This window comes from Triturus cristatus, chromosome 9 (genome assembly GCF_964204655.1).
Source record: "Triturus cristatus chromosome 9, aTriCri1.1, whole genome shotgun sequence".
Classification (NCBI taxonomy): Eukaryota; Metazoa; Chordata; class Amphibia; order Caudata; family Salamandridae; genus Triturus; species Triturus cristatus.
Genome location: NC_140592.1, coordinates 741,922,476 through 741,940,021, shown reverse-complemented (window position 1 = coordinate 741,940,021; position 17,546 = coordinate 741,922,476). Strand labels below are relative to the sequence as shown.

At 47.6% G+C, this 17,546-nt stretch overlaps 1 protein-coding gene across 5 annotated transcripts in view; it reads right to left on the bottom strand.

Moving 5' to 3' along the window:
- The window catches only part of LOC146798697 (nuclear RNA export factor 1-like), an 801,269-nt gene that overhangs the window by 11,128 nt on the left and 772,595 nt on the right, over positions 1 to 17,546 (bottom strand). For 3 of the 5 annotated variants that reach the window (XM_085626008.1, XM_085626010.1, XM_085626011.1), the window contains exon 21: positions 12,798 to 12,900. The exons of the other annotated variants lie outside the window; for them this stretch is intronic. In XM_085626008.1, the coding sequence (XP_085482134.1) occupies positions 12,814 to 12,900 (87 nt within the window). In that variant the 3' untranslated portion in view covers positions 12,798 to 12,813. Of the gene's footprint in view, positions 1 to 12,797; positions 12,901 to 17,546 lie in introns of those variants that run through there. 5 annotated transcript variants of the gene reach the window in all.

The window sequence follows — 17,546 nt, the reverse complement described above, 5'->3', positions numbered from 1 at the left end:
TGTATCTGGTAGAGACGTTGTCTAGCCACAGATTCCTTAACTTAGAATATCCCCAGGCGTCAGACTGGATCTAGAAAACTTTTTGCAGCAGCACCTCTGCGCGCCAGGGGACGGTGCCACATGACCCCGCCCTGACGTCGTCCACATACGGAACGTTAGTGAGGTCATATAAGTCCCTCCCAGCGCGCTGACATCAGTTTTCTTCAGAGAAACTTTTCCGCGGTACAATGCGGAGCCACCAACAAAACTGTGAAAGTATGGGAACAGTGTGCGAGGGATGAAAAATCCAGAAAACAAATAAGGTGGATGGTGCAAAACACCATCATAAAAGACCGTATCAGACACTGTCTACATATAAGTGAAAAAGCAAAAGTGGAACAACACTGTGAGAAAGAACCCCGCATAGTGAAGCGTAAACCCTTCCCAAAGTGCGAGCAACAAGGGAAGAATATCTCCACAGACAAAAATAGACTTATTACCATGTAGAACCGTGCCATCCAACAAGGACGGAGCACAGAAAGAACAGCAATGTACTTCAAGAAGTTATCTTCCCTCATAATAATGGAAGTGTAAAACAGAGCTTAAGAGATTTGTCACTGGAGAAGGGGGGAGGGAGGGAAGACAGCAGGAGAAGAAGAAGAAGATTCTGATGACAGTGAATGGAAAGGCACCATCTACAGGAAAAAAACCCTTGGAGGGAGTCAGCCGCATATGGTAATTCCGAAAGGGGCGCAACTATGTGAGCACCCTTGAAAGAAAACCAATGGCAACTGAAAGTAGGCAAGAGGAGAAGTCCACCTGGCAAGGTTCCTGCAGAACGGGGAGGATGGGTGGGCGTTAAGGAATCTGCGGCTAGACAACGTCTCTACCAGATACATCGTTACCGATGGTAGAGACATCTGATAAGAGACATCTAGCCGCAGATTCCTTAACTTAGAATAGATACCAAAGCCATACCTGGGAGAGAGGGGGAGGAGAGGGGGGGAGGGATCTGCGACAGAATCACAGTAAGTGCCCAAGCACTGAGCCGGCAACAGAGTGACGGACAATGGGGAAAGCTGTAGCGGGATAGCCAGACAGCAACCCAATTCGTTCGAAAGAGCAAAAGATAACGGGAGGCAAGGCGACCCAAAAAATGCCTGAAAGGTGCTACACCATACCCGTATAAGTATGAGATGTAGAAACTGCACCAGCTATATCTCAGACAAAGAGAGAGAGGGAGAGAGAGAGTCCCGAACGAAGGAGGAAGAAGGACCACTCTCAGCCTAATGGCGCACTATGTGGACACCAACCAAGGTTGGGGAAAACATGAAGAGAGGCAACCAGAGCCTACCAGGCTAGCCTATGGAAGGGAGGCCGGCGAAGCTACAGCCAGAAATCAAAGGGCAAGTGGTAGAAACTGAGCAATGTCCTAGAAGGGCAGGCGTGAACAAGAAACACGCCAAGTTCACACCCAGGCACCAAAGGGGGGACAGGGGCGAACAGTAACAATCTGAAGCACGCGGATGCGGGCCACCACTGAAACATGCACAGAGCCGAGAGCCACAGAGACAACAAGGTGGCATAGCTAAAATAAGCATAGGACTGCTTAACCAGGCAGCTTGACGACTAAGGTGAGAACTAACTCTCGAAATACAGACATGCAGGGTGCAGACCTGAGGATGACTGACATCAGGCATAGCCGACGTAGTATAGGGTGATACCTAATGAAAGGCGCACATCCGAAGGAAGTGGCAGCAGAGGCACCAGAGTACCAATAGGCGTATAAATGTAGGAAAGAATCTCAGAATCCTAGACCACATCCTACGACTGGTAGTAAAAATTAACCCTCGTCCAGAAAGAGAGATATCGTTCAGTATCTGAACACCAAGAAGGGACCAGTGTAAAGCCGGGGAACCACCCCAGGTAGTGAGACACACAAGGGACCCTATTGCTAAAGATGCAGGAAAAGCAAGAAAGTGCAGCTAAGTGTACTGAAAGACACCCTGATGCGCAGACCAAGGGCAATCCTGAGTGCAGCCCCGAAAAGCTCCCTGACCCATGGAGACCAGACCTCGCAGCAGCGCAGAGAGGTGGAGATGTAGGAGGAAGGGTATCCATGGCAACCTGTATATACACATATATAGAAATATATATATAGCAAAGAAGGTTAACCCCTTCGACGCTTATGACGGAACGGTTCCGTCATGCACGTCGGTTGGGCTGTGCTTATGACGGAACCGTTCCGTCATGGCCCCGCCCGCGCTCAGAACCTTCAGCACTGCGCGGAAATCCGCGCAGCGCTGAAGGGGTTAAACGAGCCATGAGCAGGCAATATGGGTGTTATAGGAGCACAACTAGTGCATTAATGGCAGGTGGTAGCCGCATTTTAAGCGTGAAAAACACCATGAAAATCTCCCAAGGAGGAGAACGTGGCATACAAGCAAGATGACCCATGACGTATAGAAGATAGCACCAAGTCACAACATCGAACACCGTACAACGGCAAGATAAGAGCACCATGGGACGCCTAGAGTCCAAAGGATCTCTAGGCCCACATGACATAAAGCAGAGCTATATAATAGCATACAAGTACCCCACTTGGAGTATGGACACCCCAAACAACGGGGAACACCTCTTAGGGCAAACCACAGTCAGAGGGCCAGACACAACCACCTGTGGAACACTGCCAAAATAGGCTTACTGCCAGCCCAAAACGCATAATGCATCGAAAGGATGCTAAATGAAAGGGTAACCACCCCAGAACATGTGAAAAGAAGACATGGGAAATATAGGCTTAAGGGGGAGGGCGAAAGCCCGCAAGGAGGCGCTGAACAGCCGATTTGGCGTGGGCATCAAACAACAGAACCCCATCAAAGGGTAGGTCAACAAGTCGCTCCCAGATATTCTCCGGGAAGACGCTTTCCGGCAACCAAGCATGGCGCCTCACGGCAACCGAACCAGCCACAGCTCGGCCTAAGGAATCTGCAGTACCCAAGGCCGAGCGGATGGTGACTTCAGCAAGGTCACGGCTATCCTGGAGAAGATGAAGGAGGTCAACACGAGCGCCTTCAGAGGTGGCCGAAAGGAGAGACTCTGCAGAGACCCACAGGGCAGAGGTAGCCCGAGCCAAGACACACACTGTATTCAGTGAACGAAGGGCAGCACTAGTGGAGGCGAAGATGTTATGTTATGACCACACGACTCAAGCCATCTGGACTCCCGGGAGGGAGGAAGCATTAACTGAGGCAAGGAAGGGAAGGCAGTTTGCAAAACAAACCCCTGCACCTCTTGGTGAACAAATAAGCAAACTGGATCATGTGGAGCAGGACGGGGGCGGTGCAAGACAGAACGAGCCACCGGATCACCGGAAGCTGGCAAAGCCCAGAAGCCCAAAAGGGCATCATAAAGAGAAGCTTCAAAGGGCAGAAGCGGCTCCACATTCCCCGACCCATTGTGAAGGACATCAAGCAGAGGGTCCACAGGCAAGGGGACCGAAGGAGGCTGCATGTTTAGAACACGAGTGGCCAAGGAGACTACTCTAAGAAATGCCGCACCAGCCTCGGAAGCCCTGCGAGAAGGGGACAGCAACTCATCTGTAGGTGAGGGCTGTAAAATAAGTCTTCCAAGACACTGAGGGCGCGATCAATGCCCAAAGGAAGGGAGTCCCATTGACGAATGGGGGTCCTGATGGGGCTCCTGAGGAGGTGGGGATCCTGCCAGGTCCACAAATTCTAAGGGGGGCACATGCAAGGGTAGATCCAGCGTTGTGAGACGTGAAGGCAACGCCAAACTCTCCCCTGAAGCTTCCGGAGAAGAGTCAACAACCCGGCGTCGATGCAGCGCCAAAACGCCTACGGTTGGCGCCGACCCTGCCCCGTCCGGCACCGACTCGGCTCCATCCAGCGGAAAAGTTTCTCAGAAGAAAACTGATGTCAGCGCGCCGGGAGGGACTTATATGACCTCACTGACGTCCCGTATGTGGACGACGTCAGGGCTGGGTCGTGTGGCACCGTCCCCTGGCGCGCAGAGGTGCTGCTGCAAAATGTTTTACGGATCCAGTCTGATGCCTGGGGATATTCTAAGTTAAGGAATCTGCGGCTAGATGTCTCTATCAGATAAGGAGTGTTGAGGCTGGAACGGACACATCAGGTTTTGAATATTTCTGATTGTGGCTGGAGTTGGGTATGCTAGAGCTTTTTGTGTGTCTATGGTAGTTCCTAGATAGTCTTGAGACATGGAGGGTTGGAGATGGGATTTGGCCTGGTTTATTGTAAACCCTAGTTGGTGAAGGAGTTGCACAGTGTTCTCTGTGTGTCTCAGGCAACTGTTGTGTCAACTGGCCTTTATAAGCCAGCCGTCCAAGTAGGGGAAGACGTGAATCTGTTGTCTTCTCAGGTGGGCTGCGACTACTGCCATGCATTTTGTGAAAACCCTGGGAGCCGTCGTGACTCCGAATGGTAGGACCTTGAACTGATAATGTTGGCCTGCTACCACAAACCGGAGGTATTTGCGGTGGGCAGGGTGTATTGGTATATGGAAATAAGCATCATTTAGATCCAGAGCGGATAGAAAGTCGCCTTGCTGAAGGAGAGGAAGCACTTGCTGGAGTGTTACCATGTGAAAAAGGTCTGACTGAATGTATAGATTGAGTTCACTGAGGTCCAATATGGGTCTGAGAGAGCCGTCCTTTTTGGGAATTAGAAAGAATAGTGAGTTCACTCCTGTTCCCTGATATTGCAAAGGGACTGGTTCTATTGCACCCTTTTGCAATAACAAAAGAACTTCTTGCTTTAGAAGCGTAAGGTGTTCTTGTGACATGAGGTGTGACCTTGGAGCAATATTGGGTGGCGTGCTTGTAAGTTCCAGGCAATAACCAGATTGGATAATTTGGAGAACCCATTTGTCGGATGTAATTGTATTCCAAATGGGTAGAAATTGTAAAAGATGTCCCCTGACAGGAGTGAAGTGATGGGAAATAAGTCATTGTTTATTGCTGTTGGCGGGGGAGGTGCGTGTGGAATTACCTCTGCCTCTTCCCCTGCCATTATTTCCTCTATATCTTCCTAAAAAATAACCTCTTGAAGAGGCCGACTAATTGTTGCCCTTGTTAGAGGAGGAGGCATTGTCCGTAGAGATGTTTTTGAAGCCGCCCCTGTAGAATGAGCGACTAAAGGAACCTCTGTTGGAAGGCCACCATGGACTTAGCAACCTCTGTGTCTTTTTCATCTTTTCTAAAGATACATCAACAGCTGATCCAAAGAGATGTTGCTTATCAAAAGGCTGATTAAGGATAGAGGCTTATACCTCAGGATTAAACCCAGAAATCCTTAACCAAGCATGTCTGCTAGTGTTTATTGCCCGAGCCACATTATCTGCCTGATCTAAGGCACATCTGATAGAGGTATTAGTTATTAATTTACCCTCTTGAATAAGGTCGCTGGCTTTAGCTTTATGTTCGTCAGGAAGGAACTGAATGAGCTTGTGGAGTTCATCATAATGAGCCCTATTGTATCTTACCAGTAATGCTTGGGCATTGGCAATACACCAATTATTAGCAGCTTGCGATGCTATCCGTTTACTGGAAGCATCCAATAATTTGGACTCTTTATCCGGAGGCGGGCGTCCCCTCTGGTTTGGGAGTTAGCCCTCTTAAGAGCATTAGAAACGACAAAAGAGTCTAAAGGTAACTGTCCTTTGATGTAGACTGGGTCATTAGGCGCAGCCCGGTATTTCTTCTCTATAGGGTGGGGGTTTGAGCATTTGTTCCTCCCTTCACAGTTAACAAGTCAAGTCAAAGTATGCTTTATTCGATATTTCAATCATAAAAGCAGAATACATACAACAGAAAGAAAGAATTAAAATTCATACAACATTTTAAAATAGAATTAAATTTGCAGCCACATGATATCACAATACAAGACATACGTTTTACAATTTCTAACTTGATTAACAGTTCTAATTTAAGAATTACGTACTATACCTATAGACAGTTAAAAAATGATAAAAAGTTTAAAATTTATCTTGGTTAAAAATTCCTTGTTTTTTAAAGGAATACAGGTTGGAAGTATAGACAAAGGATCATAACAGAGAATAGTCAAGTGACTAGCAGTCTCTGTCTAATCGACCACGCCCATCCAAGATACTTCGCGGTAGTTATTGTGATCCATGACAAAGTGCTGATGCGTATAATACGCAGAGCAAAAATACTACTAGTAGTCCCCAAGTTTTTACACATCGGAGATAACCAGATGCGTCTTGGAACCAGATAAACTTTACAAGAGTATAGAAAATGACCAATTGTTTCTTTGGTGGTGCCACATGCAGGGCAGCTATCACAAGATCCACCTTCCCATTTGGCTACCAAATATCTGAGGGGTAGTGCACCTGCTCTTAGTTGGAAAAGGAGCTTTCTATCACCTGGTCTAGTTATGATGTCCCAGTAGGGTTCCAGGCAAGGATACATCTCAGCTTCTAGAAATCCTCTAGCCATAGATCTAGCGCTAGAACTATTTCAATGCCGAGAGGCTACCATCTCCCAATACATTTCTTTCAGAATGCTTTTGGATGGAAAAGTTGCTCCCACAGGATCTTCCCAAAGCGAGCACATACCAAGCTCAGTCAAAGTTAACTTAATTGATTTAAGCCACCCGATTTTGTGGAATACATCAATTCTAATAATATCTAGGAACCCCTCAGCATAGTGGGAGAGCACTGGTGTCGTCCATAGTCTTCGCCAATACAAAATCGGACGGAGCCTAACCAAATCTGTGACTGCTCTTCTACCCAGGTCATATCTAAGGGTCAACAAAGGTGAACTTTTAGGGACACCGGTTATTGCCCGGGGAAATTTATTCTCCGAGGTTTGAAGTGCAGCCACCTTCTCGAAGCCCCATAGCTCAGCCCCGTAGAGTGCAGAGCCTAGAGCCTTCGCTTCACAAACCTGAAGTACAGGTTTTACTGGTTTAGTCAAAGATTTTCTATGCTCTGAGCTAATGGCACCGGACAATTGCCTATGTCTAAGTGTAGCAATGTCTATATGCTGACGCCATCTATTCTCACTAGATATGTGTAGTCCTAGGTACGTAAAAGTATTCACCACCTCTAGCGGGCGGCCATTCATAGTAATTTTGGATTTAAAACTACGATGGGAATTAAAAGTCATAAGTTTTGTTTTAGCTGTGTTGACCTCTAAGCCATACTCCCTACAAAATTGGTCAAAAATAGACAGAGCACACTGCAGGCCGCTTGGGGTCTTAGATAAAATAAAATAGGCATTTTTGAGCCAGCTATAGAGGGAGCATCCACCTGTGCAGAGAGCATACGGGCAACAACATCGTTGATGTACAATGTAAAAAGGATGGGAGCCATTGAACATCCTTGTCGAACACCCCGTTCAACTGGAAAATCCACAGTCACCGAACCATATCCCCCCCACTGAATCTTGGCAAAATTTGTTTCATGAAGCCTCATTATTAGTGACAGTAACTCTTCTGGTAGACCCTGGTTCTTAAGAACCAACCACAGCTTGGTCCGGGGAACAAGGTCGAAGGCAGCCCGCAGATCGACAAAAGCTGCGTACAAGCTGCCCTCGCCCAGCACCACGGTCCTCCATTGCAACAGGGTAAAGCGGAAGACCTGGTCCACCGTTCTTGTGGACCGACGGAATCCTGCCTGGAAGGGTGACAGGGCATTGGACTCCTCGGCCCAGTCAAGGAGCCTATTGGCAATCACGCACGCCACAACCTTTTGGATAGTGTCAATAAGGCTTATGGGTCTATAGTTGCCCGGCTGGGACCGGTCGCCTTTCTTGAACACGGGTATTATTACCGCACCCTGCCAAGATGTTGGTACCGCTGCGCCCTGCGCAATTGCATTAATAAGGAGATGTATATACTTACACCAGCGCTCTTTATCATTGATAAAGACATCAGCTGGGACACCATCAAGTCCTGGGGCGCGTCCACCAGACACTGAGCTAAGGGCCATCATAATCTCTTTAATACTAAAGAAATTTTCTTTAAATTGAATTAAACTTATATCTGACCCTGTGACGACTTTATTTGACTCAGCATACTGATTTTTAAATAATTTTACCCATTCATCTTCCGGTACATTGTTATTTGGGGGTACGGGTAAACCTGAACTTCCCCATTTAACAATGCTCCAGAATAACCTGGAGTCATTCCTGTCACTAGCTATCTTTAGCTCAGACCAATGATGCTCATCCCAGTCTTTCTTTGCCTTTGATATACTAGCTTTATATTCCTTTCTAGCAGATCGAATGGCAGTAGACTGCCTCCCCTTTATGGCGGTTCCTAAAGCTAGTCGAGCATCTCTACATTGGTCATTATACCACTTTGCAGGCTTTTGGACTCTCTTTCCTTTATTTTTCACAGGCTTAAGGAAGTGGTTTTTTATTGCACAAAAGAGAGAGTCGTGTATTTCAACTACTCTGCCCAACCCGGTGCTAGATGAATTAATATGCTCGATGGCTAGTATTGCTTCATCTACTTCGCCACTGATATTAGCAATGGCCAGTTGGTTAGTCACTATGTTCGCCCACCTTAATCTGCGCATATCATTAATGGGGACAGTCAAAGGAGGGGCAAGCTCAGTCGGCCAATGGTCCGGTTGGTGAAAAACCACCATTTATGATCTGCACACAGGGGGTTGTGGTCACTCTCACTCCTCCAAACAACCTCCATGTCGCAGATCAACCGCCATAATTTAAGACTACATAAAACATAGTCAATTCTACTTTTGTATCGCCCGTTATCAAATGTATTGGTCCCATTTTTATCACTTGGAGTCCTCCCATTTAGAGCTCTTAAGCCCTTTTCATAGCAGAGGGCATTCAAACTAATCACATTATCGGTCCAACGCACAACCGATTTGAGCTCCAACTTGGGAACTCCCCATTGCCGATCTTCTTCGTCCCCAAGAAAATCATCTTCAGTAGCTAGGGGTTCGAATGTTAAAATCACCCGCAATGACAATGTTATTGTTTAGAGAGTGGATATCAAGGAGGCCTCCCAAGGCCGCTAAAACCTCAGATCTCCCTCCCCTATTACTCCTCACATAAACATTGTAAATATCAAGCATTCCCAATTTATCTAGGTTCATTCTGATTAATTGAATGTCTCTATGGCTGGTGTCAATGGCTTTGACAACTAGCTTTAGACTCTGACGGACCCATATAGTTAATCCACCCATAGGTCTCCCCTTTGGACCTTTTAAAGCAGGCACAGAGTAATTCAAATATCCCTGAGCGAAAGATGGTTCCCATAGCCAGGTCTCTTGAAATATACATATGTCAAAGTTATTAACAAAACAAAGCCAGTCGTCAGATATCAGTTTAGAGGCCAACCCAGCAATGTTCCATGAAAGTAGCTTCCCCATGTTATCCCCAGTGCCAACCGGGGGGTTAGTTAATAAAGGAGGATCAAGGGAAATGAGGGGATTAATACAAATACCAACACTTGTTTCTAGTGGTAAGTTTCCTAGCTCGTTGGGAGGGGAAGGTAAATCAAAAGAAGTCTCTTGGATGACTGTCATTGAGCCCTTATGGTGATTATGTCAATCCACTTCTTCAAGATTTGCTAGAACCTCATAGCGGTTTCCAAGAGAAATGACAGGATTGGACTGTTTACAAAGTGGAGCCCCTGGAATAGCAGAGGGAACTATTTGAGTTCTTGGGTAAAAATATGTCAATTCCCAGGTAGAAATAAAAGACCTCGCATTGTTCGTATGCCAATTAAGAATATGGCTGACGGCTCTGGTATCTCTGAAATTAATTATTACAATATCCCCGTTTATATTCTTAGGTGTGTTTCCCAACCAAGAGAGACGCCGTACATGTAAAATTTCGCCATTTATATACAAAGGAAGAGGGCGATTCTGACCAAGCCAATGAATAACTTTATTTTTTAACTGCGAGTAACCTTAGGTTGTCCCCTCTTTTAATGCTGCGACTCCCACGAGAACAACCACAAGGGGAACTGCTTCAGGTGGCAGTTCTATTTGGAGCCCCTTGCGTTTCTTTGCAGTAGGAGATGGAATTTTACCTTTTTTATCACGTGTTGTACCAGATTGAATTAAGTTGTCTTCCCTCAAAGACTCTCTATCTTTATTTGAAGTAAAGTGTTGCAATCATTTGGAGGTAATGACTCTTCCTATACTTTTATTATTTAGATTATTAATACTTGGATGATTTTGAGAAACAGAGTTTAGAGATGGTACAATGGGGGATGATACAACAGGTGCTGTAGTAATAGGGGGCGCCATCACTGGCTTTGCAAAATTCTTGATTAATTCCCTGTTATTACCGATTAGCGATTCTAGATTATCAAGTCTATTAACTATTAGTTTTAATCTCTCGAGAATAGGTAAGATGAGAGATCTAAATAGCTGTTCAACATTACCCAATACCTCCGCAATAGATATATCATTTGGTAAGCAAGGAGCGGAAGTAACTGGGAAAGATGTTTTATCAGTACAAGTTACAGGACCCTTAGCAGTTGAAACCAAATCAGAGTGGTTACTCTTTTTTTTTACTCTTTAACGGCTCACTACCTCTTTCTCCTTTTTCTAGGTGGTGTACCTGAAAATTTAGATTGCCTAGGTGTGTTAGCCTTTTGAGGTGGAAACTTAACAGCTTGTGATGGTGACTCAATTGAGAGTACTGGCTCAGAAATTGAATTAAGGAGTAGAGGTGGGGCAGTTAGGGACTGGACATTATTTAATTCGGGTAAGGAGGTTACATTTCGTGATAGGATTGGGAGATCATCATTGCTGGAGTTATCTAGGTCTTCATTTTGGGAGTGGCAACTCCTAGGTGGGGAAGTTGCTAAGTGCAAAGAACCCACGAGGGATGGCGAGTTTTTGATAAGCTCAATAGAGCTACGGCGCTTTGCCCTTAGTTCAGCAAGGATTGATTCCCGTTCTAATCCCGAGTTGACCCTAAATAAATAACTATCTAGAGTCCCCTTGTTAGCGCCTCCAGTCATGTTAAAGGTAATACCGCTGTGGTTGGACTATGGGTCGAGTTAACAGCTATAAATGAGGTAGCTCACTATGGGTAAAACATGCAAAAAGAACAAAGGGCACAGAACAAGGGAGTGAATGCCAGCTCACGAATTAGAGTGTTCCAATAAAATCACAAGCACCTATAAGGGGGTGAGCCCGGTCCGGTCTCCCTCGGCTCCTGAGGGCTACAGAGGGCCCGCTCTTTGCCCGGGCTTAGCCCGGCGCGGACCCGCGCACGGTCCCGTGAGGCGGTAGCCCAGCTGATGTTTATAATGCCTCCAGGCGCCAAAGTACAGGAAGCGGCTTCCTCTTCCGCCGCAGGGAAAGCTGGGGGATGTAGTCTCCCCTCCTCACAGCAGCCACGGTGGAATGGCGGCAGCGGAAGGGAGACGATCAACAGGCATGAAGATTGGAACCAGGGCAGGCAGGTAAGGTGTCAGCAGCAGGCACACAGGGAATGAAAGTCGCCCGCTCAGCCAGAAGCCCAGCTGATGTTTATAACGCCTCCAGGCGCCAAAGTACAGGAAGCGGCTTCCTCTTCCGCCACAGGGAAAGCTGGGGGATGTAGTCTCCCCTCCTCACAGCGGCCGCGGTGGAATGGCGGCAGCGGGAGGGAGACGGTTAACAGGCACGAAGATTGGAACCAGGGCAAGCAGGTAAGGTGTCAGCAGCAGGCACACAGGGAATGAAAGTCGCCATAAAGGGGAGGCAGTCTACTGCCATTCGATCTGCTAGAAAGGAATATAAAGCTAGTATATCAAAGGCAAAGAAAGCCTGGGATGAGCATCATTGGTCTGAGCTAAAGATAGCTAGTGACAGGAATGACTCCAGGTTATTCTGGAGCATTGTTAAATGGCAAGTTCAGCCAATAGGGTGATTCCTTTTTATAACAAAGAACGACTGTCAAGAATTATTTATATAGGAATGATTATTTTATTAGCATCAACCGCTTTGTAATTCCATCGTGCAAAATATCGCTCTTTTGGAAATGCAACAGCCAACACGTGTTTCGCCCTTTGTGGCAAATCAGGCCAGGGCTTTCTCAAGGCTAGTCACGTAATACAGCAGTCATTAAGTTAATGGTACATTATACATTCTAAGGGGCGATTCTGCAAGGAGGTCCGGCGCAGGGCCGCTGTGTAGGTACATTTCGTGGCGTCGAGCCCGACGATCACGTAGGGTTTTCATCGACCGAAACGACTGGCACGCGTCGCAGTCTTTCTCGTCGTGTTCCTGGGATAAGCAAAGGTTGCACACTTCCTGCAAGTCGGTGCGCGGGACCTTAGCGCGACACCTTGGACATAACTTGGTTGGAGTTCGTTCCATCAGCTGCGACCGATCCCGGCGCAGGTTTGTCCAACAGCTTTCCAGGAATGTTTTGATCGAAGGTTTTCAAGAGTAAAACAATACGCGGAGAGTGAGAAACGCGGTCGATTAACAATTCGTCGAGGGCAGTGGATTGCGCATCGAAGGAGGCCCGCAAAACGGTGCCGAACCGGAGCGCAACAATTCACATCAAGCATATGATCTACAGCTCATATGCCTCGAACACATTCTTTCATGTAAAATATTTTTTTTGTCCGAGTCCCTCAGATCTACATATTTTAGTTTTTTGGGTTCTGTTTGGAAAAGCTTGTCTCTCTCTTGTGTGTTTGCTCCTTGTATTGCGCATTAACCGAACATCAGCTCTATAGTGTACACACTAGATATATTGGCTGAGCCAATATCCATCCTGGGGGTGGGAGAATTTCGACTTGAGGATCCCTAGTGGTCTTAAGTTCAAGAATCACCTGATCCCACTGTGTACTAGATGTTCCTCGCTGTTCCTGCAGTGTCTACAGACTTTCTCCTACAGTGTCCATTCCTCCCAGGATCTGCCTTCTCTGTCAACCACTGCAAGTGAAGACAAATCACAGTTAATGTCAATGCTAGCCTGCTGGTGGGGCTTCAGCTGTTTCTGGGTTTTAAGATCAGCATATGATCAATGCTAGCCCATACCAAGGGGTACACACCCATCGGGGGCTCAAGATCAGCTTATAGTCTGTGCTAATCCATACCAAGGCATCTGGGGACTCACAATCAAACAGTATTCAATGCTAGCCCTCAACAATAGATCTAGGGATATGCAGATCACGGTTCTTGTATCCTGGCAGAGCTAGGCACCCCCGCTGGGTATTTATATGTCAGGGTGAACACACAATGACAACAACAAAAATGTTATGAAGAAAACTTACTGTTATAGAAAACTGGATACATTAAGGTTTTAGTTCCGGATAATAAAACCAAAATGTCACACTAATAAAAACAAGAAATCGGAGAGTGATGTATGGAGAGTGAGAGGCCATCTTTTGCTTCGCCTGTGAGAGGGGTACTACATTACCTAATGTTTATGCTGTGCGTAGCTGAAGCTCGGGAGAGGCCTGCACCCCAGGGGATGAATGAAACAGAAGAATTTCCTTGCTGACCACCTTCTTCTCTCACCAGTCCCCACCACAGACATTACCTTCTCTTCCCATCTATTTCCTCCCCTTTCCTCCCACAACCTGGGATAGTTTCTGATCTGTAAGGCTGTTTCAATGCAGGACCTCTGGGAGGCGTACTTGAGGATCTGGGGTGGTGGTGTTTGCGTACCTCATGCTGTGGCACTTATGGCATGCCTGTTGTCAGTCTAAGCATGACAATGAGTACTTTTGCTTCGTACTAATACTCTGTAAACTGCATCAGCATGTGCTGCTCACTCTGAAAGGCAGCAACATTTTAGGTTTAGCAGTCGCGCCCGTCCTGGCAGGTGGGGGCACTTCATCAATAGAAAACAAACTAGCTGCCCTAGGGCCAAGGCCAATCGGGGGATCAGACGGTTGCCCGATTGCCTATCCGCCCTGCCCGTCAACCTTCCTCCTTGAAGAGTCCCTCATTCTTCCTCAAGTGGTCTATGAATATTCGTTAGACACAGGCGTCAGAGGGTCCTGAGGCATATGTTTTTAGGGGGGCCCATTATTGCTTTACGCGCACCACTGCCTCTCCCACACTTTGTATTTTTATTCATTTAGTAGTTCCACTGCTTTGCAGCTAAGTCACATTCAATCATATATATTCCGCTTACATCCCACAAAGCTAGCTGTTTAGTGTATCTCTGTTCTGCACATGTGAAGAGACAATTTTTTCCCAAGACCACACTCCATCAAGGACACCGCTGAAGACACCTCTTTAAAGAACATTATGTCATGGTGCAGTAATTACCCTCTTTCGCTCTACCCCCCTTCTGCTCATTGACACTGCCTTCAACTATGTTCGAGCAAATTCCCAAATACAAAAAAAATGTCTAATCACTGTTTGGTTACACATTGGTTTAGGAAGAAGGCTTTGCTGGTTGGCACCCAGCGCCCTAACTGAACTTAAGGGCATATGTATGAAGCCTTTTTCCCGTTCGCAAATGGGCTGATTCTCAGAATCGGCCAGTTTGCGAACGGGAAAAGACCTTTTGGGATGTATCATCCCAAAAGGCACTCGCACAATAGGGAATTGCAAAATTTGCGATTCCCTATTCTGGGAATGCATTTAAGGAATCGCAAATTGCGATTCCTTATATGCAATTCTGAAAGCACCCAAGTTGTGTGATTTTGGCTTTAGAAATCGCTAATTACCACCAACTTCAAGTTGGTGGTAATTTGCGATTTCTTTGAAAAATGCACTTGTTTGCATTTTTCAGAGTGCCATGTGGCGCGCATACATGCCCTTTGGGCATGTATGTGCGCCACATGTGCACACATGCTTATTTCAGGGGTGCAACACGGTGTCCTTTTGACACCCTTGCACCTTTGAAATTGCATTCGCAGTTTGCGAGTACCTAATGGGTACTCGCAAATTGCAAATGTCTTCCCATTCATTCCCATTGGCCTCTAGGCCAATAGGAATAAATGGGAAGGTATTCCTTAATTGCGAATCGCAATTAACGATTCGCAATTAAGGAAGATGTAGGAATTGCAATTAATATTGCGAATCCTACATACATTGCCTTTTGCGAGTCCTTAATAGCGAATCGCTAAAATTCGCTATTAAGGACTCGCAAAACGCTTTCTTGATACATATACCCCTAAATGCCATAGAAAGAAGTGATGGTAATTAGAAAAAACCTGCTTCTGATAGCTGTGGGGTTGTCTCCTCTTAGCTGCAATACCATTGTGACTCACTGTGGTGTGTTCATTATGGCGTGGCCACGCACAGCCTGCCATTAACATGTTGCAACGGAAAAGCACCATAGAGGCAGTGTGACTCACACAGCGGTCCGAAATAAATCCCTGCTCTGTGTTCAATCCTCCCTTTCACCGGGTTGATTTCACCTCTAAGAAAATGCTACATGGGCGATGTTGCGGTGCGTGTGGCACAGTTATAATAAATACTGCAGTTTATCCATTCTCCCCTCTGCCATGGTAAGCTATGTAGAATCCCACCTCTTTGCGACATTATATTACTCCTTTGCCACAATCAAATGTAAAATAGCAATCTGGGAAACACAGAGATTTTAGAGTCAGACAGCAACAAAACGATAAAACACAACAGACACAAGGTGGCGTTGATATTTAGTTCTTAAGTGCATCAAAACAATGGGAGAGTAGAAAAACAGTAATTAAACTGTTAAAGATACGTGGATTAAAACCAGATAGTCTGACATGTGGGCAGAATCTTTAAAACTGTATCGGGGGGGCGTGGTCTGCGACCGGAGAAAATGGCCGCAGCCTTAGGAGGCTCCCGAGGACGCCGAGATAACCCCCGACAATCCGGGCAGAAATCCTGAAGTCTGTGACCAGGAAACGGCGACGGAGATGCCGCACCACTAGCGGCGACTGCTGCAGCGGCCGGAAAATTGTGACGTGCCTGTGAACCCGCCGGAAGCCCAAAGAAGCAGCGGCGACCTAAACCCGGCGGAGAAGCCGGGAGGCACAGTGGCAGCCGCAAGTGAAGTGAGCTGCGGCGGGAGGCGCGGCGAGCAAGGACGCTGCAGCTCACAGGTAGTGGGAGGCAGGACAGGTGCAGGGAGGACCTAGCAACTCGCCCCTGATGTAAAGAAGTGGCGCGGGCCCATTGAAGGAAGGCCCCGTGGGGAAATAACTAGAAGGCCCTGAGACAGGACGGAGCTGGGCCTTCCACGCACGGCGCGCCTTATGAAGATCGGGACGGCCAGACGCGGTCCCCCACCAAGTGAGGAGAAGACCCCATGCAGGGGAGAGGATGTCCTTGTGTGGCTGGAAATTAAAAAGGAGCAGGTGCATTGGGAAAGAGGAAGAAGAGAGAGGCGCGAGGCGCAAGGCGCCAGCACCCCGGCGGCTTGCCAAACTGCAGGTACAGAAGAGAGGAGATCACCAGAGGCCATAGCGGCAAGTAGTTGGTCGGCCCCGGAGGTCGTGGTTAAGGCCCATACCAGGCCCCCCGCATAGCGAACTACGCGCAGCACAACCGATGCCGGGTGGGGTACCTTTATCCTACCCAGGGCCGGGACCGGAGTAACAGAAGGCGGAGCGTGCGGAGAGGCGATTGGTGGTAGACTGTTTGCGCCGCCTGCCCTGTGCCGACTGTGCAGATATCGCCCACGTTGATACTTAAAGCGCCATGAGCGGCAGGGGCCCAAGATCAGTGCAGAGCAACCGCATCTACAAGTACGCCACCACCAAAGATCGGCATGGCGTATTGGAGGCGGCGTCGGGAGTCCTGCCTAACCCACCTGTTGAAGCACAAAAAGAAATCACGCTCCATGATGTTATGGCCACCTTGCAGCAGATGCAGGCCTCCATAGGCACCCTTTCTTGCGATGTGACGCTGTTGAGGGCCGACATTTCGAAAATGGGAACAAGGATGGCGGAAGTTGAGGCCAAAACGGCGGTCCTCTCAGCTGATACGCAGACTCTCCAGCGGCAGGTACACCAGCTTGAATTAGCTAATAAACAGATGGCGGAAAAGCTCAACGACCAAGAAGGGCGCGCTAGACGGAATAACGTGCGCTTGGTGGGTGTGCCGGAAAGTGTTACAGGCCCGGCGCTGGATCTATTTGTAGAGGAGCTGATCCAGGACCAGCTGAAGCCCCGCAGACTCTCCAAATTCTTTTCGGTGGAGAGAGCTCACCATGTGCCGGGCGCTGCTCCGAGACCTATCCTGGCAAGGATATTCAACTTCAGAGATAGAGAAGCAATTTTACAAGCAGCCCGAGTGGGACCACCGATTCGGGTGGACAACAGTGTGGTAACCCTCTACCCGGACTATACGGACGCCGTCACAAAGAAGCGGCGCACCTTCACAGAAGTCAAGCGTGAACTTCGCAGCAGAGAACTAAAATACTCAATGCTCTACCCGGTGAAGTTACGAGTGGAAGCGGAGGGTAAAAGTTGGTTCTTTGTAACCCCAGAGGAGGCGCAAGACTGGCTGGAGGGCTGGCGCCCAGCTAGAGGCAAGGGCGCGCGGGAGACGAGAGGACGGTCGAAGTTGCAGTGGTATTGGAATTGAATTTTGTCCCACGCCGAATCTTTGGGACCTACACCAGGTAAGCC